General features: G+C 37.3%; 1 protein-coding gene across 17 annotated transcripts in view; it reads right to left on the bottom strand.

Annotated features, from left to right (window-relative positions):
- Nucleotides 1–23,753, bottom strand: part of Bbs9 (Bardet-Biedl syndrome 9) — a 395,959-nt gene that overhangs the window by 232,814 nt on the left and 139,392 nt on the right. For 13 of the 17 annotated variants that reach the window (XM_063233878.1, XM_063233880.1, XM_063233877.1 and 10 more), the window contains 4 exons: nucleotides 17,868–17,894; nucleotides 13,744–13,922; nucleotides 6,490–6,566; nucleotides 3,630–3,683 (listed from right to left, as the gene is read on the bottom strand). In XM_063233878.1, coding sequence (XP_063089948.1) covers nucleotides 3,630–3,683; nucleotides 6,490–6,566; nucleotides 13,744–13,922; nucleotides 17,868–17,894 — 337 coding nt within the window. The remainder of the gene's footprint in view (nucleotides 1–3,629; nucleotides 3,684–6,489; nucleotides 6,567–13,743; nucleotides 13,923–17,867; nucleotides 17,895–23,753) is intronic. The other 4 variants (XM_023565214.2, XM_005003748.4, XM_063233889.1 and 1 more) reach the window with 1 other exon arrangement.

Genomic DNA, 23,753 nt, shown 5'->3' with positions numbered 1-23,753 from the left:
TCAGAAAGACAGGTTTTCTTACCCTTACCAGGAAAAGAGCCTCAGCTGAAGCCAAAAGACCAAAGATCTTCACTGGACCCATTCTACAGTGTTATTTTTAGGCCATCAGAGAAAAGCTTAATGGCCTGACTTGCACTGGACATGCTCTCTCTTTGGATTTGGTCTCCTAGAAGTTCCAGCCTCCTTACTTAGTATGTTTGAGATGGTGTATGACAGGTGTTAAAATAGCACAATCACCACTTTCAGTAGGGTCACCAAATCGAGTCAGAATCTCCAAGGCAGACCCAAGTACTGATATTTTCACAGCAGCCCCCCATCCCAGTGACTCTTACACCCAGGAGTCACTGGCTGATTAAGAGCCTCTTCTGTGTGGTATCATCTTTGCTCTGGAGAAGGTCAGGCTACTGACGAGATTCCCATAGGAGACAGTCATCCTAATATTAACAGACACAGTGTAAGGATGTCCTTATTTTTAAGAAAAGCACTTCTGAATCTTCTCTTCAGCAAAATGCATGTATCACCTATTCCTTAATTATATAGACATATATATGTATTAATTTAAAATGTACAAAATTTTGCAACTGGACTGCAAATCTTATACAGATATAGCCAGTAAGTGTATTAATTTTAAGTCAGCATTTTATACAACTTAAAAATAGATTAAGCATAAAAATTTTGAGTTCCAAAGTAAAATTTTTTTTAAAAATTATTGATGCAAACAAATATGATAAATATAGCAAATTAGTAACGAATCACTGGTTTACTTTGTAAACACTTGTAGTACAACAGAAAATTAGCAAGTCACAAACAAAAGTTCCTCAATGACATCTGACGATGCCATTAATAGCATAACATCTTGGCAAGAAAAAAACCATGCAAGTGGTTCAAACAACCTTCTTCCAAATAGCTAGCCCACTGAACAGAACAAAGTTTAAGTATGTTACAATTGACAGTAAGATAAGATAGTGCTAGTCTCTATGTGTACTTTAAATAAAATTAGTAATATTAATAATCATAGCCATCTTCAGCCTTCTATAAATCATGCCACCATGCTAATAAGTCACTTCTGTGCATTATCCCATTTCACCTTCACAACAGTGTGAAGCAAGCACTATCAACACCATTCTACAGAAGAGAGCACTGTGCTTCCAAGTGGCCAAGCAATTTGTCCAAACCCACTGCATTACAGTTTATCTGCTGTGTGCCAGAATTCAGGGACTGTATCTTTTCAACCTATTAAAATTTAAATCTCAAAATAATTTTACAAATGACAATGGAACCCCATCTTCAGTTTGAAAATAGAAATTCAGAGGTAAAGATTGGTAAATGGAAGTTTGGAAGGTAAATAACATGTCCAAGAACACTGAGGCAACAAAGAGAGCTGAAAATCATGATCAAAACTTTACTTTCAAAGGAAAAATGAAAACACCTTAAAACAGTAACAAGCTGTTTGTAAAGGAAGCAGTATTCTGACCCTGTTAGTATAATGATGTCTACTTAAGACACAACTACACAATTTTACATTGTTACAAAGGGATTTGCTTTAGATGCATAATTGTGATAGCTCCCATATACAGACTTATTGAATCCCAACAATGTGCTGGGCAGTTATAAAACACGAATCAAAGAGATGTGACAAAAATAACTATCGTAACAAAGGATAGCTGTGCTTGAGCCAAAAAAAGAGTTAAAAACTTGGCTAGATCATAAACCTCCATTTTATGAGGAAAATAATTGTAGACTATTAAGAAAACATAAAATGTTAATACAAGAACTTTCCATGCTACTTTCTGCTTCTAACAAAATAAAATATAATCCTTAGGAAATATAATAGCAACGTTTTATCCCAGGTATATAAATATGACTCAAAAGACCAGGTACAAGCAGACACTCTACATTGCTGCCTGGAATCAATAGTCACACGTCATGGACACATACTCAGCATAGCCACATCTTCATTCATTCAGAACAGATGAATATTTTTCTCAATTAACAGGACTTACTATGATGGAAACTTGCATGGTTATACATCTTGGCTGCTATTGTTACAAAAGGCCGTAAGGGGAGAGATTTCTAGCAGAAATTTGTATAGAAACTGTCAGACAAGCTCAGGAAACCACTGTGTCTGCAGTGTGGGTCCGGGCAGTTCATGCAACTGTAGTATCCTGCATTCTTTTTCCTGCTTTCACAGTAGCAATGAGAAAGAGCAGTGCCTTGAGCATTCTCAAATATAGTAAATTTCAGTAACGGAGGAGAATTTTCAGCAGTGTCCTGCCATAATTTTAAGGTGTCTAGGAAAGTCAAAGAACTGCACAAAAGGAAAAGTGTGTTTACCTGTAGCAGTATCTCCTGGCTTGCTGGGCTTGGAGAGGGCAGCATAAGCAATATTATCTGACTCAGGCACAGGATTTCTCTTAGCAACTTACAGTATATGCCTGAGTTGTTTTGTGTATGTGCCTGAACACCATTATACATTGGTATGAAAGAGGTTTCCCGACACAAAAGTATAGATCATTCCTGGAACTTGAAAGTTATTTTTTCCCTTAAGTGTTTGATTTCCTGCCACTAATACCTTTGGAGACACAGAAGCATTAATGAGATAGAGCATTTAATTGGATGGGGGAAGGGAAACTGGGGAAAGACCACCCTTGTTTCCAGTGGCAAGAATTCAAAAAAAATTAGCTTAGGAAATTATAACAAGACTGGGTTCCCTTCAGCTCAAACCAAAGATCTTCACACTTGGGCCACCTGCTGGGCTGAGTGGTGTGAACACAACTGATGTGAACTGTGCTCTGTTGAGCTCTTCCAAGGGTAACAGCCCATAGTCTAGGAAAATAGCTTCGTCCAAGTTTTGACTAAGCAAATCGTCAAAATCCACAGCTTTTCCTGGCTTCTCTGGTCTGCACAGTGATAAGTATTTTCAGCTTAATAACATGCTGACTGATTACTACACTTTAATTTAAATGCCTCTTCAGAGGGTTCTGCATTTGATTTCTAATTCTAAAATTCTTCAGTGACAGGCCTAAAAGTCTTAACCAAAACCACATCCTTCATACTCTATTTTTCCAGAATCATCGATTTGTCACTACTGTACTTTGTGGCTTCTTCATTTATACTTTTTTGCTATAAATACATCCATTTAGAGTTAATGTTATGGCAGATAAATGGCTGGGAATTCTATTCAAACAACACAGAACCACACATGGAAGAGTGGTATTACCAGCCTTCATGTTCTTCCCAATATCATTTCACAGTCTTTCCCACATGCCGCCTACCATCAACTGGCTGGTCTGTTATGAATGAGGATGACATGATTTCTAGATCAGATTTAAAATCTTAACTTTACTTCTAGAGCAAAAGCCTGATTCATAATATACATTTAAATAAAGGTAGAAGATAGTTATAATAATTGTTTGTATTATATGCATATTACTATAAATGCAACTCTGAGCTTTATATTTGCAGGTAACAATGAAGGTTTTGCATTTACTACCCACAACTGAAGAAAACCTAAAGTTTCAAGCGTTTATTTTACTTTTCAATAAGCTACTGCCAGGGTAGCAAGAGTGACAGATGTGATGAAATATGCAATAAGGTTTGCACATTACCATATAAACCTGGTACAATACCTTCACTGTGATGGAAGGGACGAGGTCAGTTCCAATGTCAGCATCAGTGGCTTGCTGTAGACACAGAATTGAGAAGGGAAGGGAGGAAAGAATGATTTCAATATTAACCACCAAGCTTCAACCCAGCAGTACAGTATATACTCCTCATGTCATGTAGAGAAATAACTATAAAGGATTGATCCCTAGTGACAGGCTAAGAGTCAGTGTGTTTCATCTATGGAAACCTAACAGTGAGTATCATTATTGTGTACAATGAGTATGTGTTAACAATCACAGTAACTAAGATGAACTAAAAATATTTTACAAGTTATCAAAAAGAGTCACTGCAACTTTCTGGATGCCTTTATGTGGAAGGCTGTAAGCTAATCTTCGAAACTTACAACTCAAAAGGCAGATGTTTTATCCATCCTTTGTAATTTCTAATTTACTTGAATGTTAAAAGTATTAATTTGTTCTTATATTATGAGGAAGAAGCTCTCTCCTTCTATTTTCTAGTTAAATATTATGCCATTAGTTTAAGTGTTTACATATTTCAGTTCCCAAAAGATATGTCTTATTCAGATTGGTATGAATCTAAAACATATAATTAATGACACAGAAATTGAGTGGCCTTACACCTATAAAATGAAAATGGAAATGCACTTTCTGTGCAGTGCACATCATAAACTAATTCAATATACTCTCTTTGAGCATCAGCTTGGGTCACTTGGTACCAACTGCTACTTCTCATAGAACTCATAATACAATATGGCAAATAGACCTTATAACTTGGTACAACCAGAGTGGTACACTGAGAGAGAAAAAATGTTCAATCTATGATAGAAAAAGACCACAGGCTAACATATTTTCTAATAATACCCATATAAATTCTAATGCGAAATTACAATTATAATGTTTGTGCCCAACCAATGAATCATATCCACTGCACTATTTGGAACTTATTTTTACTAAGAAAAACTAAGCCACTAATGGACAATAGCAGAATGGAGAGTTCAGAGATTCTGTTTAGGGCTCCACAGCAAATCATATCTGACTGAACTCTAATGTAGTTGCTCAGTCAGTCAAGAAAACGTAACAGCAACGCTTGTCTCCACTACAAAAGATGCCCTTCTCCGATAAATTTCATTTCTGCTTTTGGGATACATGCTTTCATAACAATGACTCAAAACAAAATATTAATCCAGGCTTTTTGCTCCAACTATATTACCTACAACACAGGAAATGTTTCACATGAAACTGCCACAGATCTAGAAGAAAAATCAACATCTCCTGTTTCCTCCCTTTTTCAATTCATATCTAATTACCTAGATCTTTAAATACTGCTTTGAGAATATAAATGATAACCAGAGAGAAATGGCGTTAAGAAGACATAGCACCACAACCACATAAATTGTTGGGCTAAAGTTTTCCAGTGGGATGCATATGACACACTTGAAAAATCTCTCAAGGAAAAAATAGCAAACCAGGGAAGATGAAGCTGGAGGGAGACCCCTAGTTAAGAGGAATCAGTACATCAGGTTACCAGCAGGAAAATCTACATTACCACAAAGCACTTCCACATAAGGCCTCTACAAAAAGCAAGAGCTCCCCTCAAAAATGGAAAAGGAATTCCTTCCCAAACAGCCTTTGCTTAAGAGGAAAGAAAGAAAGAAAGAAAGAAAGAAAGAAAGAAAGAAAGAAAGAAAGAAAGAAAGAAAGAAAGAAAGAAAGAATGGATAGATGGATAGATAGATAATTTCCTAAAGAGGTAGGAGTGGGGGGACTCATTTCCACAGCAATAAAATGTGTGTAATTTGTCAGCTAGCTAAGCAGAAATATTTCCCTAAAACTGCTCCCTCAGAGAGCAGGAGAACTGCTGAGTGCTAAGGAGCAAGTCCAGAGCAGGGCTGCACTACGTGACCAGCCAGAGGTCAGTCCTTCAAAGCGTACCAGACTTACCACACTAAAATAAGGGGAGCGTGATCTTCATAAATTTGGATGAGCTATTTACACTGAGATTAATCTTTGAAGACTCATGACTACTTATGCTCTCATACTTAAATATCAGTGACATTTCCCGGGTAGATTTATAAATGACAGGAATTCTAAATATGGCAAAATGAGAAACTTCAATCACTTCCCTAACCTCATCAACTTCGAGCATAAACACATAAAGTTAATAAACTTAGTTCAAACCTCAGGCCAGCCCATGAGTCACAAGCCAACAGCCCAACCAGTACTTAAAAAGAACGAACAAGAAGATGGACTTATACCCAAAACAGTATCCCTTCCCCTTGCCCTCTCTGCTTTACTTAGCACCTATTATGTGGTAAACACTAAGGATACAAAGGTGAACAAGACAAGTACAAGGTGTAGGTGCCGGTATTTTGATGATGGTTCTAGAGGATGTAAAAAACTAATTTAATGATCATAATTGTAACAATGCAACAAAACATATTTTATTCTTACTCTCATTTTGCAGATAAGAACATTATTTTGAGTCACATAGACAGAAATTAAGGGAAAAATAATCCCTGGAGCAACTATTTGTACTTTTGGTCACCACAAGGTATTAAAAAACCATAAATCATCAGTCCCTGCACTGGGCCATTTACAAACATTATTTCATTGAACCTTCCATACAATCTTGTGGGTGTGGCTGTTATATATCTGGGTAAGGATGATCTCAATACTATAGTGCTGACGAGTTTTCTTTTTTTTCAACAGGTAGACTCAGAACAAGAACAAAGAAGCTTTTCTATTGCTCCCCTCACTTCTTTTTCAAACAGAAATCCTTCCAAAAAGCTCCTTACTGGGCAAGATGCTGAGTATTTAAGCTAATACATTTTTATCCCAATTTAAAATATGTAAATACACCTACAGACACTGAATCAAAGTTCGGAGAAACCGTGGCAAAAACTCTTAAGTCATCTTCTCTCTCAGTCATCGGCCAAACACCTGCAATTTAAAAAACATATATAGGTATGTATGTTTAATAATAAAGTAAAACTTTTAGTTTACATTTAGTTTTATTTAAATATTTGTCTCTAGCATTATAGCAACCTCAGAAATTCAAATTGAAAAAAATTAATGTATTACAACTGGGCATAATGGTACAAGCCTATAATCCCAGCACTCAGGAGGCTGAAATACAAGGACTGCCGTGAGTTAAAGGCCAGCATGGGCTACACAGTGAGCTCAAAGCCTGGAATATATAGAAAGACCCTGTAAAAAAATACTTAATGTATTAAAGAATTAAAAACTTGATGCTATTTCCCACCACAATATTACAAAGAAAAATTATCTCTGTTTTCAAACATAGTTGAAATTTGAGCCATTGACTCACCAACATTGGTAATTTTTTTAAAAATTTCAATAGATTTATTTAAAGTTAGGGCAGGCTAATAGGATGAGATAGTGTATCAATGAGTGCTCACTAGAGAAACAGATTTAATATAAGATATACATATAAATATCATCAGGATTTACAAGGTAGGCTTACAATGGCTGCCTGCAGAATCAAGTGTGGAATTATACAAGAAGGCTGTCTATGTGCTATAGGTCTGAAGGATCCAATCAAAGATTGAAGGCCTGGAGCTCACTGTACAGTCTCTAGTAAGACTATATCAGGAAGTCAAAGGGTTTGTGCTAGAAAACTGAAGCATCTGCACTGGAGCCCAGGAGATGAAGATCCAAGGTGAACAAACACTGGTAATTTTTTTTTTTTTTAATCGGTACCGGGATCGAACTCACCCTTGCAAAGCAGGTGCTTATGCCGCTGAGCTAAATCCCCAGCTCCCAAACACTGGTAATTTTAATGCTCTCTCCTTTACTATTAACGAAAACACCAACTCCTTTAGGACAACTCCTCCTTTCAAGATAAGTTGGCTTTCATTATGAACACGTAAAACATACATATCCTGTGATTTAACAATTCTATTTCCAAGAATTTATCCAATACACATAGACATGCCCAAGGAGATTCTGTTATTATTTTTTAAAAGTAAAACAAACATCTGTAACGATTGAAAAATGGTAAAATGGAATGAAATATTTGTAAGAAACGAAGTACATAAACCTGAATGCTTTGTAGAATCCACAACTCAAGTTTTATTACAAAAATTTACTCATTTACTCAAAACTTTACTCATGTTAATTGTGCAAATGTTTCACTGTGATGTTCCCATATATGCATACATACAAAGTCTGAAACAAATTTCTTGTAAGGAGTGGACCTAGCATCTGAGGTAAAAGGACAGCCTCTTTTCATTGTCTGTGCAGTCACTTCCATCTTAATCACATGTGGTCCTATCACTCCACATGCACGACTATAGTCTAGATACAACCTGAGTCTCCCCACAGGTGCTGAGCTGGGAGCTTGGTCTGCAGTGTGGGGATGTTAAGGCCAAGAGGACTTTAAGAGACTGGGCCAGCTGAGCGGTCCTCAAGTAACTAAAGGCACTGCCCTTTGAAGGATAATGTAGCTCTTGTGGGATAATAGCAAGCTCTTGCAAGATGGCAGTTATTAAAAGGGCAAGACTGCCCCACCAGTCCCACATTTCTCCCTCTCTCTCCTTGTGATCTCTCTCCCTCAACAAACCCCAGCCAATGTGATACCATCTGCCCTGAGGTCCTCACCAGAAGTGAGCAGATGCTGGTGCCATGCCCTTAATCTTCCAGAACTGTGAGCTAAGTAACCTTTTTTTCCTTATAAAGTACCTAGTTCTAAGCATTTAGCTACAACAACAAAAAGCAGACTAATCTACACATGCTATTTTCATAATTTTAAATATGCTTTTGTTACATAGCTACTATAAACAAGTATGTTACTTATTTATTACTTGACATGTGACATGAAGAGCTCAGAGGAAGAAATGTTTATTTTGACTCACAGTTTCAGGGGATTCAGTCCATGGTTGGCTCTTACACAGAAATGTCATGGTAGAAGAGCACAACAGGGGACAGCTGTTTACCTCATGAGAGTCAGGAAGCAGAGAAATGGTGAGAGAGCCAGAGAAGCAAGAACTAGGAACAAATATGGTCCCCAAAGTCACACCTGCTCACCAGCTCCCTCCAGTGAGGCCCTCTCATTGGAACTCCTCTTTCTATCATTCCCTGTCTCATCATTGAGTAAATTCATCCACCAATGACGTTAATGCCCTTAGCTCCTATCACTCCTCTGGCTCCCTGCTGCATTAGAGATCAAGCTCTGGGTCCATGAGTAATTTTAGGGGATACTTTGCACTTAAACTGTAACAAAAAACAACGGAGATCCTAAATAAATAACGTAATTTATATTTGTGTAATACACCTGTATATGTATACATGCATATGTATACACATCTACATCAAGTAACTGGCTGCCTACCCAACAGCCATTCTTCCTCCCTCTTTGTGGCAGAGTTCTAATTTTGTTGTAGTACTCAACTCCACCTCTGGGAAAACCACCTCTTCCAGCCTCCAGGGTCAAACCCAGTCAGTCATTCCATCTTACTCATATTAGTGGTTTTTGGCATGCACATAAGTATTAGTCCTGATAAAGTAGAGGTAAAGAAAATTGGGGAAGACAGCACTGGCACAAGCTTCTAGGAAAATGGTTCCTTCCTATTTTGAGGGAGACTTTGGAGAAACAGCCCTCTTTCCATAAATCATATCTTCATTCAAAACCTGGAACTGTTTAGGTCACCTTGTGTCTGTGAGGAAACATTCATACATTGAGAACAGATAACTAAAATCGATGAGGTCAAAGAAGATGTTATCTTAGTTACTTTTCTCTTACTGCTGAGACAAAATACCTAACACCCAAAGTTAAAGGGGCAAGGTTTATTTAGCTCACAGTTTGTAGAAGTTTCAGTTTATAATCAGCTAGCTCCAAGGCAGGGTGGCACATGGCAACAGGGCCTTCTTCTACAATCTGGGTGGAAGCTTCCCTGACCCCACAACTCTTGCATTCTGCATGTACAGAAACCTAGCACCACACAGATATGTCAAGATCTGCCATCCATTGGGACAGTAGACAAGCTTCCTTTTCTCTTTGCTATAGGAGTCCAATGCCTATGAACCAAATTCAGAGGAACAATTTTCCCAGGGCACTACCATTCTGGAACAGAGTGCTTTCGGGTTCTCGTCTCAAAGCACTCTTTCACTTTTGAGGCTGCAATACTGAAGCTATAAAGAATAAGTCCTCTTCTCCTTCTTCTTATGCCCTCAGGCTATCTTTTCTATTCTCCTGTTCCATCTCAACAATCAAGATCTCTTCTGTTCTATCTTTGTAGTCCACAGCTTCGAAGCTTCCTTTCTGGCCAAACTCAAAACATTTTAAATCATTCTCCTGGCCTCTTTGCTCTTGATTCTCAATATATATCTGGCTAAAATGCCCCATCAGCAACTATGCAATGGCCACAACATTAGATTGCCTTAAAATTTTTCTGCCAGATTAATTAATCTGCATCTTTAATATTAGCCTCACACAAAGTCTCTAGACACAAGCAAAATGCAGACAAATTTTCTGCCAAGCCATAACACACATCATCTGGAGTCTAACAACCAATGCATTCCTTGTTCCCAGCAGAAACCTTCCAAGCCTGGTGTTTACCAGCAGGATTTCTTCCAGCCTTCTGGTCTGAGCTCTGGCCAGTATCTCCCATACAGTACAGGCTAAAGTGCTACAGCTCCAATTTTTCAATGGGCATCTCTAAATATTTCCAAACTCTACCCCTTCCCACAACCCAGTTCCAAAGGCTCTTGAGCCACATGGATAGGCAGAGTCACAGAAACACCACACTTTTCCAGTAGTAAATTCTGCCTTAGTTACTTTTCTCTTGCTGTTGAAACAAAATACTCAATATAAAAGTTAAAGGGTATGGAAGTTTCAATCCATAATTGGCTGGCTCCGAGGCAGGGTGACACATGTAGAGGGGCAATCATTCATGGTGGTAGAAGACAGCAAAAGCAATAAGGGAGGGACCTCTACCTGGTGGACAGAAGGTAGCAAAGCAACAAGATAACTTAACAGCATCTTTCAGTCCTTTTTATATTCTATCTAGGCTACCTGGATTAGAGTGGTGCTAAACCAATCAGTGGACAGATTTAGTAATCACCCATTCTTAATGGCACCACTTAAATCAACATACACTTTAGATCCAGCCACCTCTGAAAAAGTTCCACCTATCAATACATGAAGCTTTGGGAGACAACTAAACATAAGCCATTACAGATGTGTTACAAGAAAAAAACTGTCCAAAACTGCCACACTTTCACACTTACACTGAGTATTTAAAAAGGGTATTTCTAAACCCAATGAGAATAGAAAAGGCAGCTCTTGCCTATCTCATAACCATTCATTCTCCAATTATTTATTAAAAGAAACATAATTTTATTCTGAGCAACAAAGCACTCAGCTAACATACTTAATTTCCCAGCCTACTTTTCATCTTGAAGAGCCCACTGAGATGTACATAGGAGCTATTCAGATTGTCAACTTCAGAGAAGCTCAGTCAGAGGCTGACTCAGCTGCAGATGTGAGGGCAAAGGTTCCAAAGTCATCCTGGACCAATAGCTGACCCTAGGATCCAGGAACCAAAATCCCAAATGACCATGGAATTGTCAAGCTGATCTTGGACTCCTCATCCATTGATTTCTTGTGCATCAGAAAAAAATGAACCTCTATACTCTTTTAAGCTGCCTTATTCAGGTATTCCATTCCATGTAGCCAGTCATAAACTTAAATGAATAAGGTCACCAAGTTCCAAGGTTTCAGGACTCAGTGGAAAAATCAATTTGATCATGCTGTAAGACAGATTTCAAATGGGATACAGCCTCACATACACACCCATGTCTCTCCCTCTTCCTGAAGACACAGCTGTGTGTAGTGAGTGTCTTAAATCATACAGTCAGTGCTTCTCACACAGCCCAAATGCAAACTGTTGTCCAAACTGTTAGAAAGTTCCATTTCTAAAAGTTCTTATTACCAGGGACTGTTGATTATCACTAACAAAAATGCCAGGCAGAATTCACACTAATTAGCTGAATATGCAAGTTTCAGAATCCATAAGCCATTCAAAAGTTACCACTATAATTTCATGCTTACAACATTCATTCCTCATATAATTTACACACATAAAGACAGCTTCAAAACTCTTTTATTATATTTTATTTTATTAGATAATATACACCATGTGTACAAGAAAATGTACTCTTTAAACTGACTTTAAATTTTGCTGCAATTCCTCCTTTGAAAAGGTTTTAAAAAGCTTGTTAAATACAGAACATAACCCACAAGACTGTCAACTTCTCTTGTAAAGCCACTGTACTAAAATAAGTAACATTTGAATGAGTGAAGCCATCAAAAATTTCAGTTTTAACTTCTCATAATCTGTAATAAAATAATGTGGTACTTTCATATGTAATTACAGGTATTTTAATGAACAACATACTAAAGATTTATAAGGGTACAGAATACTAAGCTTTTTTTCCATATCCAGAAGTAAAATGTTTTATAAGCACCTCTCTTTAAAAAATGTCTCTTTTAGGAATAAAACCAAGCAATAAGTAGCATAAAAAAGGAAATAGAAAAATTAACTAAACTTTGAGGTAATATAAAAAATGAACTTTGCACTCAAGTCTGGGCTTCACTAGCAGTTATACTGAGCTACACAAAAGGACCAAGGTCCTGAAAGAAAAAACAGGCTAAACCTTTTCAATCCTGGGCATCACTGTGGTGGCCAAGAAGATTTTTAGGCCTTTTCTGAGAAATTTCACACACAATTAATGTTAATCAAAGCTCGATTGTCACGAGCTAGCAACCGACCTCAATGGTACAGCACTAGGTTTAATTTCCAGTGCTGAAAACAAATACCATGAGCACACTGCTCAGGGAAAGGATAAAACATCGAGACGCAAAATTTGGAGAGAAAACCACATTATTTAACAAACACTCCAAACTTCATGCTTCATATGTGCCACTCTTTCTCAGTTACATATTTAAATAAAATGAGACTTGTATTTTCATTCATCCCCAAAATAATGATAATGTGAACAAAAAAAATTTTGTATACTGCAGTGTGACAGATCCAGTTCTAACTATTCTTTATCTGACATACGAGTGCTGACAACAAATAGGTAGTAATTGGAGGTATTTTAAAGGCCTGAGTTTCACTTGATCACTTTCAAAATGTCTAAAAGAATGTGTGAAGCCAAAGCATAATAACTCCATTTTTAATATTCATATTTTAAAAACATTTCATCTCAATTCCTTAGAACCAGAGGAACATAATCTTGTAACACAGACTCAAAAATACATAAATCTAGGAAAGTGACTGGATCAGGATTAAGATTGTTTTGGTTGGCTTTTGATGCTCGGCTTTTTATTATTCCTACTTACTTTAACATTTCTTTTTATGTGCAAGTAGTCCATATTTTTTCTCATTTAAAAAATACTTTTACCTGACCTTGAAAAGAGAACTTTAAGTAATGCTTTTCATATGTTCAACTCAAACTGCTGGATTGGTGTTTTGTTTCTCCTTTTAATTTACAATAAAATTATACCCTTGTGATTCTCAAAGTATGATAATATTGAGTTATACAAAACTCAGGAACTGAAAATATCATCAGTCTCTGAGTCATTAGAATCAACATATCACAGGCTACACTCCATTTGGTGGGCTAATTAACTCCAAACATAAATTACATCGCTAAGCTGCAAATTATTACATTTTTAATAGCAAAGTAGTAACTCATGTGTTGCTTTGGTTTCTTTTAAAAGAGGCAAGTAAATGTTTTCAGGGGTATTAGAAATTAATAAATGACCACTCTAAACTTTAATGTTCCTCCTATGGCCAAAAATACCCAAAGACGTATTTTTGTTTTTGTTGTTGTTGTTGTTGAGTTTAAAGAATAATGCTAGACAGGGCCATCTCCTGAAACACAAACGCATGTTTTCGACATGTTTTTCAGAAGACATATATACAAAGTTCACACAAAGCCTAAAGGACAACACTGTTTCTGCACTGTGACTTGAATGAAGCCTGGGGGAAGAGTATGACCTAGTGAGAGCACAGCATCCCCTACATATGAGACAATGTGAACTTCACAATGAACACTAAAATTGAATAATGAAAATCCACAGATGTGGTACCTTGTGACTTAACATCTTTAATGATTTTCTGAAGTTCTTTCAGCTCTGCATCAAGTTCTTTGTAGTTTAGTTCTCTAGATTCGACTTTTGGAGCCTGGAACAGGGAAGGATCCGTCCCCAGGTAGGAGCACTGCAAGTGGCCGTCGTCACTGAGGGTCACTATCACTCCCTTTAAGTCGCTATGGCAAGGAAGAGAAAAGGAGGCCTGATTAAAAGTTCTAGTGGAGTTAGTCCTGCCAACCCATATTTTCACTCAATCCAGCTTTAACGTACCTATAAGAAAATGACTGTAGTCCTGTTTTATCTCAATCTCCCCCTTATTGTTTCAAAAAAAAATTATTTAGTCATTTCTTATGTTTGTCTTAATTAAAGAAAAAATTCAAAAAAATTAGGATATATAAATAGTAACTCTTTTCGATTTCCTATTAACTTGTTTTGAAGTCCTGTAGTACTCCCACGATCTTGTTTTGACTGATTAGACTCTGTTCCATTCTATATGATAGTATCAAGTTTGAAGACATAGGCAACTACTTTGAAGACAATAAGATTCACTAAGATACTCATTCTGGTTTGACTATTGTCTTCTTTGGAAGTCCTGTAATGTTTACAATGCCTAAGTTTTATTGGTCTTGTTCTCTACTGTTTTGTCCAACTTTATAATATCTAATAAGATAGACAATTCTTTTTAAGGAAACAAGGGACAACGTTGATAACCATTGTTGATAACCTTGTACTCTGTTCTACACCATGTACTATGTCTATCCTTGGTATTGACTGACAGCTTTGTTTTGCCATATTTGACTGTATTCTCCCCCCCCCCAAAGAAAGTAATAAGCACTAAGGAGTAATAAAATCCAAGATGTGTAAAAAAAAAAAAAAAAGAAAAAAAGAAAATGACTGTATATCTATTTTTAAAGTTTTATTACAAAGATATAATTCAAATGTTTCAAATGCATTTATAAGTTCCCCAATGTTAAGATCCCTTACAAATGGGGAAAATCCTTAAAAATTATGTTAACAGAGCACTTTCGCTGTGACTGTACAGCAACCCAGCTCTGCAGGGCTCCTGCCATTTACCAAGTGAGCTGGGTCGCTGGCTGCATGGAGACCATGGGGAGGCCAGAAGCAGCAGCAAGGTCAGGACCACCCAGAGACAGAACAACGTGAAGGCTGGAGACGTCATGGGAGGCCTTGAAGGAAAATGTGCCCCTGTTCTGTTCCCATCCTTTCCCCACCTCACCTTTGGGCCCGACACAGGTCCCCAGCCTGCTCCTGCCACCCTTGCACTCTCCCAGGTCTCGGGTTTGTCCTCTATTCTGCTCTACTCTTAGAAACAGTCTGAGGTCCTGCTTAGTAGCTATTTCTCCAGAATTCTTCACGCCCAGTGACCTGTGTCCCTCCCCATCTGCTATGGTTAGAATGTGGACCCCAATGCCTTGAGGAACTGAATCCCAATGCAGCAGGATTGAGACAGGACCTTTGGAGTGAGGAGTCAGTGGCCCAAGTTCCACCTGGCGAGAGGACTAAGACTGGTTACCAGAGCCCTGGGGCTGCTTCCCGGCTCAGCCGTGGCTCAGTGGGGCTGTACTCTCATCTCCTGAGTACACCACATACAGCACAGCATGAAGTCCCACAGCAGATGTGGGCCCTGGCTATTGAGCTCTTCATCCCGTAGATCTTCAACCAGAAAACTCTCTTTGCTTTATAAATTAGCCAGGCTCTGATGTTCTAACAGCACAAAATAGGCTAAAATATCATCCTTTCCTCTTTTCTTAGGCTCCTTGGCCTCTGTTTTACTATTAAATTCATAATATAGTAACTGTGGGTAACTTTAACTTTTAGGAAACAGCTTTACACAGAAAAAGAAAATCAACCTTACTGTAAGTCATTTTGACTTGATAAAGAACTTACTCAGTTTCTACATTTTCAACAGTAGCCACTGATTAAAAAAAACAAAGACTGCATTCTAAAGATTAACTGTTAACCAAATATAACAGAAGAAATTTGTGAGATAAAAGAGGATGAAAAATGCTGCTGAAGTAGTGAATGGGACAGAAGACATACAACAGATAAAAGATGTAGGATGTTGGGCTTATTCTGGAAAAATAAAGTCTAAACTCCCAACTTGGATCACTGCAAATGGCCATCTCATTAATATAGAAGCTCCACTGGGTTAACATTGCTCCACCCTTCCTGTAAGGACCACCATGCCCACTTCACTGCCTTACGCACAGCATTCCAGCGTGTAGCTCCTCCAGGGCACAGTACAGGTCACACAGCCCAGTGATGTGGCCTCAGAATGAAAACAGAGGGCTGCTACTAACACAGCAGGTAGAGAACTACACCAGGAGTCGACCTGGAGAAGTCTCCTAAAAGCTCTAAAATTAGGAGGTAAAGTTAGATGAACCCCAAAATCTTTAAATTGTATGACTTGTTCTGTCATCTACCTAATTTTCCTGAATTAGTGAAGGGCAACTCTCTTAGTAACATTGCTCTCAACTTTTCTTTCAAGACAACTGAAGCCACCTAGTGGCCAAGGAAGTTATAACTGCAGCTCTTCAGAGCCTCCTTAGAGAAGAGTCTGAGTCTCCTTTCCTTCCAGCTATCCAGTGCCACCAAGGTCTAGCTAGGGACTAGAGCTCAGGAAGCTCTGGGACTCCCACTAAGCCCTCCGACAAGCATCCAAACAGTGGTGTCCCCTCACCCCATTTTTCTAATGTTTTAAATAATAAAAGTACTTAAAAGAAATTTTATGAATTACCTATACTAACTATAAGATGTATTTTATATGTGGAACAAGACAATATACATACAACACAGCTGGGGGTCAACTTGAAGACGCATTTAGAATGTTTACAATGTTAAAGATCAGGTCTTTAGTTTCTCAGAGAATGCAAAAATCACCTATTCTTTGAATTAAAAAAGCTATTTCCATGACATACACACCGTTGGGGAGGTCCATAAACTAGAAAAGCCAGCATGAACCTATGTAAGTATCTCTCCACACTAAAATTGGTTTAGTCTTTAAACTGGATAGTTTATTACTAATCAATTTCATTCCATTTTTTTTTTTAGAAAATAAAGAGCTGTTAGTTGAAACAAAAGGGATATATCTTTAAAAATTTATCAGAATCTACTGAGTCTTAGAGTTCAAATTGTAAGACTTTTAGCTATTGACTCTGAAAAAGCAGTCTATTTGGTGTTGGAGGTATCCAAATAAGAAAGAAAGAAACTGAGGTCTTCTCTCAGTGAAAGAGTCATCAAAATATCTTGGCAATAAAAGTAATTACAGAACTTAAACAATTTACTTTTCTCCCATTGATGCCATCAGTTCACCTCCACGTAATTTAGATCAACTAACAGAAATTTAAACTGTAAGTGGATTCATTTAACATAGTTTTTTACTTTGCAAGAATAAGACTTAGAAACTAAAAGCAGTGAAATCTGTCTAAAACATCTAATATAGACACAGACTTTAACTCAGGATTGTAGAACTACTAAGTAAATAACCACTATTATCATTAGCATCTTTAGGTGAAAAAAGAATTATAAATATAAACACAGATATATAGATACATAGACACATAAATATACTGTATCTCCTAAAGTGGAATTTACATACAAAGAGGAAAAGTAAAGAGCAAATTCAAGACTTTTAAAAATTATTCCTACTGACACTTTAACAATATCATCCATGTAGATTGATAGATAAGAGTCTTAAAATGGCAGAATTTAACTGAAAGGAGCCACCAGTTATATCTAACATTGTGTAATCTGTTGCTTCCAACAGAAAAACAGAACTAATATAGACGAAACTAAGGTCTTTGTAATATTTCTGGTCCTTGAAACACATTGGTTAACTCTAGTTACTATGATAATATATTTGTTAAAGAATCAAGGTCAAGGATGTTATATTCTTAGTACACATAATTATTTTGTAACCATAACAATAAGACATGATTAAACAATATAATTTATCTCAGGAGTCTGAAAGTAATTGTTTCATCATTCAGTAAACAGATCCCTGCCTTAACAATACATACAAACAAAATTTTAAATGGATACTAAAAGTTAAATATTTCATATTTTAAAATTTTTAAATAAGAAAAAGAAAAAATATTTACCTTCCTTTTGGATAGGAAGAACTATAGCTGCAAGAAAGCAACAGAAGAACTGTAACGGAAAGGAGCTCTAAAGGGAACCGCATAAAAATCTTAAAACTGCTATTTGCCTATAAAAACAACAGTAAGAACAATAAAAGATAAACTTGGAAAATATAGATAATAAATTAAGAAAATAAAAAACTGTAATTGAACTATATGAAGTTGTTGATGCTTTTTTTGACATATAAAAATTTTATACTTAGAAACTAACATATAAAGTATGTTCATAAATGAATGAAAATGTGATTATATCCCAACAGAAAAAAGTCACAGGATACATACAGAAAATTCATCTATAACAAATAGTCAAAAATAACTGGAAAATTTTCAAAATCAAAGGAAGGCATACTCTGAAATTATTTTTAAAAGCTATACTTGATTAACACCAAAAACTAGCAAAATAAAATATATTTAAAGAGTCCTACACTATTAGTGAACTGTATGCAGAGAGGCAAAGACAAACTTCTGCTGAGATTGCAACTTTGTTACAATCCTTTTAAAAAACATTTGAGGAATATTTTGAAACTCTTTAAAATGCTCAAAATGAATTTACACTGTAATCTGTTTCCACAGTTATTAAGAAAAATTTAGAAACAATGTAAATGAAAAGAGCAAAATATTTTTGTGCAAAATTATTGACACATTTATGGTGGAATGTTTAAAATTCACTAAAATCATGTTATATAACATATGTGCAACTAGAAATGTAGTAAAAAATACAGTGTGAACACAAAATATTGCATATCTCTTTTATTCAGTTTATAACAACTACAAAGGCAAATTGAAACACCAAAACATCACCCAGGGTTTGGAAGCAGATTTATTTAGGTCAGTGGGCACTGACCTCAAGAAAAAAATGTCAGGTCCTGATTTCTGGTTGTCTAGGGCTTATATGGAGCTTTCAAGCTGTAACTGTATAGAAATAGAGTACTTGGCTGTCTTTTGTTCTTACAATACACGTCATAGTGATCAGCTATATACCACAGTGACCAGCCATTTCTAAGAAACAAATAACAGGAATTGTAACAGGAACTGTTGCCTGAGCATCTAATAGAAAGTGAAGTATACTGGCTGGGGCAGCGGGTATTTTCTGTTACACAATGTAGTGTAAAACACAGAACAGAATGGTGAAATTGCTGTCCTAATACCTAGAATGGGAATAGTTGAGTTGAATGGAATTTCTACTTTTAAGTGTTCTGAAGAATTTCCAATGTGATTTTCATAGCAGCTGTACTACTTTAAATCCCCAAAAGCAGTGTAGAAGTTGTCCCTTTTCTCCCCCACCACCAGCCTTACCAGCATTCGTTATTGTTTCATTTCTTGATAACCATTCTTTCTGGAGTAAAATGGAATTTCAGTGTTGTTTTAATTTGCATTTCTCTAATGGCCAGCAATGTTGAGCCTTCTTTCATGTGTTTATTGCCATTTGTATTTCTTCTAAGAAATGTCTCTTCATTCAGGTACATATTTTTAGAACAGCCCATTTATTTTGAGGATCCAATGATTCTGAGTTCTTTATATATTCTAGAAATTAGAATTCTGTCTGAGATATTACTGGCAAGATTTTTTTTTGTACTCTGCAGGTTCTCTATTTTCTCCTTTGCTATGCAGAAGTTTTTAAATTTAATTTGATCCAATTTATTGATTCTTTATGTTATTTCTTGTGCAATTGGATTTCTGTTCAGAAAGTCCTTGGCTACACCTATGTCTTCAAGAGTTTTACCTAATTTATTTTCCACCAATTTGTTTTTGTATTTATGTTAGTCCTTTTGTCCCTTTGGATTTTATTTAGTACATGGTGGAGAAATGAGTCTGATTCAATCTTCTGTTTGTGGACAGCCATTTTTATCAGCATCATATGTGAAAGGGTCTCGCTTTCCTCCCGTGTATGTTTTTGGCCCCTTGTGCTCATTAAATTTTGTACGTATTTTTTAAAAAACGTTTTCATTAACAAATGAATAAATAAAGAAAATGTGGGTATTTTATATACAGTAAAGTACTACTCTGCCATAAAGGAGAATAAATCTGATCATCTGTAGGAAAATGACTACACCTTCAGACCATAATATTAAGTAACACAAACTACACACAAAGCTTAAATATCATATGGTTTCTCTTATTTAAGAAATTCAAAATACAAAGAAGAGAGAAAAATAAAAGATAACAGGAAGTAAGGAGATAGATCTTTTACAAAGGGAAAGGGGATAGAGAGATTCAGGGTTTGGGAGAGAAAGTAAATGAAATAAGATGTGTTATATACATGTACCAACCCCTCATGATGAAATAATCATTACATACTGCAAACATGGACTAATAAAAACTAAAATTGAAAAAAGATTTTCTGAAACATAAAAGAGAAAATTCTATGGTCTGTTTTCCAATCTCATTTTATATAAAAACAGAAACATTTTAAATAATCTAATTATCAAAGCTTTATTTTTATTGCTATAGACATGGTATATATCAAAGAAATCATAAAAGGGCCATGGATACAGCTCAGTGGCACAGTGCCTGCCTGGCAGACGCAAGGTCCCGAGTTTGATTCTCAGTACAAAAACAACAACAAATCATAAGAATTTAGAAACTATATATTACACCCAATGTTCACTCTGCACATGCAGAAGAGGCATAAGTTCCCCCTTCAAGGCAACCAACCAGACAGATTCAGTGCATGCAACAAAGCATTGCTTGGCCTCACAGGCCTACACATATGGGTCCTGAACCATTTCAAATCCGCCCATCATCATCCATCTATGACATGCTTGTTTTGCATCTGCTGTTCAACAGAAGATACAGGGTAAATAAGACACACTGCTGGCCCTATTTAAAAAAAAACTGTCTAACTAGAAAGCAAAAACCTTTTTTATTGCAATTGTGACCCAGTAGAGCAGATACAGCAGCACAGTGGAAGCGTGCAATAGGCTCAGAGCGAGGAGGATGGAGGGTTCACAGAGCAAGGACACAAAAGCTGCCCCTCAGCCTATGAGCACATCCTTGAACATGAAGAGAAAGGACGGAACAAACGCAAAGGACTTTAGCCCTGACCAACTTATTCAGTCTCACGACATTAAATACCCATTGTATGCTGATGTCCTTGTTTATACCTGCAGGAGGTTCTCTCCCCCAAAGTCCAGACTTTCACACAGACCTCTGGGGACAAAGAACACACAAACAGTAGCATATTCTGTCTTAGTTGTTTTCTCATTGCTGGGACAAAGTATCTGACACCTACAAACTAAAGAATGAAAAGTTTATTTTGGTTCACAATGTGTAGAGTTTCCAGCTCACAGTCAGCTGGCTCTGAGCCAGGGCAGTATGGCAGAGGGGCACAGCAGCAAAGAAAGACCTATGGCATTGATACATGCAGCTAAGTTAGATAAAATTATCACAGGCAGTCAGATAGGGCTGGGCTCTGGAAGGAGCCAGTGTAGTTAAGACCAGATACCTTGCAACTGTGGGGGAGACAGACATCCCCACGGTGGGCCAGACCTCAAGACAAAAGATAAAACAAATGCACCCACATACTTCCTAAAGATAAGCATCAGAGATTGATATATATATATATGTTTTTTTTTTTGTTTTTTTTTTTTGTCTTTTTCCTTTTTACTGGTACCGGGGATCAAACTCATGACTGCCTGCTTGCAAGGCAGGCACATATGCCGCTGAGCTAAATCCCCAGCCCCAGAGATTGATACTCCAAATAGGTATCCATCACCTTGAGAAAGCCAGAAGGAGCCACTATCCCAACCCCCTACAGGAAGGGCCCCTGTTCTGTATTCCTGCCCACTTGCTTGCTATGTGACTCACTTCCTCATTTGAAAAATTAATCAATTTTCTTGAGCAATGATATTTATGATCCTATTGGTTGGCAATAGTTCTGTCCCACCTTATGTCCACCTTGTGATTTCTTTTTCCTCCCCTTGGACTTGCCTTACCTTGTGGGTTTTCTTTATAAATACCCTAAAAAGGCAGTCCTTTTCTTTCAATAAATATATTCTGCTCTTCACCTCTATTGTTCCTAAAATTTATTCTTTAATTTTAGAGAACAGGAACTCGTACTAGACATTTAGCAGGCTTGGAGTTGCTTTTCCCCGTATCAGCATGGCAGACAGGAAGCAGAGAGCTTACTCTCCTTTCTGTCTGTCCCTTTATATTTCACCCATACTAGAAGCCTATTAGTTGTGTCACCCACATCCAGGATAGGCCTTCCTCTATCCATACCAGAACTACGCTAGTCCAATCAGTGAACTAATCCAGGTATCATTCCCTTATAATATCACTTAACCACGATTCCACCACCTCCAGAAAGCCTCATATATGAGCACATGAGGCTTTAGGGGTACATCTAGATAGAAGCCATAACACACTCATCAGGAAATACTGCCAGCCCTGCTTTTAAAAATCTGTCCACAACTCAACCACCTCTACTACATGCCTGGAACATCTCCCATGAACAACTGCTCTAACCAGTCTCCTGTCTGTGGCCTGTGCCTCACAGTAACGTCCCACACCACGTCAGCTGCTTTCCTTCTAGTGCGCCCCCACTGACACACGTAACAGAAGACCAAGTAGTTACAAGAGCTTTCATAGCCACACAATGTATCCCCAACTTCTCCTCTGCATTTCCTGTCATTCTGCACTTCACCTCCCCTTCTCCAGCCACACCTGCATGGGCTACTAAGTCCTCTGGTCCAGGACAGCAGGATGGACCTCAGTGAAAGCAAGTGTTCCGAAGTGGCAGCAGGAATGTGACAGTGCTGTGCTCTCAAGCATGGGGCCCGTAAACCCATCACACTGAGGGATGTTCACTGGAACAACGAGGCCCATCCAGTAAGCTCTGTATTGCCTATTACCATGCTTGCATACCTACGAGGAACCGGTAAATGCTAAGAAAAAAATTTTCCCTGCATTCTTAGAGGCCCACTCTCACACACTCTTACCTCAATGTATTCACGTGGGCTCTTTCCCTGGATGTGAGCAAGGATGGCTCCTCTCTACCTCAGGGCATTGCTTTAATGCGGCCTGCTCAGTGGGGACTCCCCTGACCAGATTCTCTCCCATAGCCCAGCACCCCCACTTTTTATCTTCCTTTTATACCTTCATGTCTTCCACAGAACTGATCCAATGTATTACATTACTTATTTGTTTGGCATTTATTTTATGTCTGTCTTCACTAGACTATAAGCAGGAATTTATTCATTTTTGAATACCTAGAATAAAACAGGTATACAAACTCTTTGACTCAGCAAAAATATAGTTACTTACACAAGAAAAATGAAGTATGTCCACAAGAAAGATGTAAACAGAAGATTTAAAAATTACAGCATAACGACTGAAAGAAACACTACTTAGTAATAGAAAATAAGTAGCCACTATCACAAGCAACAACAGAGATGAGTGTGAAAAAATACTATGCTAAAAAAAAACATAAAATGCACCTACTGTATAATTCTGTTTATATAAAATTCTAGAACAGTTAAAACAAAACTACTGGGAGAAATACAAACAAACATGAACAGTAGTTACCTGGTAGCAGGAGAAAAGGAATGTATTCACTGAAGAGAGACAGAAAGAAACTTGTGTTTTTTGTGGGATTTTAGTTTTTGTTTTTTGGCTTGGTGATATGGAGGCTCGAATCCGGAGCCTTCCACTGACACACTGAGTTATAGTCTCTGCCCTTTTTATTTTTTCTTTTAAGACAACATTTTGCTAAGCTGTTAAATTGCCCAGGCTGGGCTCAAACTTGCCATGCTCCTGCTTCCACCTTCCCAAAGTGCTTGGATTACAGGTATGAGTGAGAATGCCCAGTTTAGAAAGAAACATTCAGGTGACGGAGATGTTCTATAA

This window comes from Cavia porcellus, unplaced genomic scaffold, assembly GCF_034190915.1.
Source record: "Cavia porcellus strain 051 isolate PalLab524CR breed Dunkin Hartley unplaced genomic scaffold, mCavPor4.1 scaffold_23, whole genome shotgun sequence".
In the NCBI taxonomy this organism is placed as follows: domain Eukaryota; kingdom Metazoa; phylum Chordata; class Mammalia; order Rodentia; family Caviidae; genus Cavia; species Cavia porcellus.
Note: the sequence above shows the minus strand (reverse complement) of the source record. Positions and strands in the feature narration are given on the sequence as shown.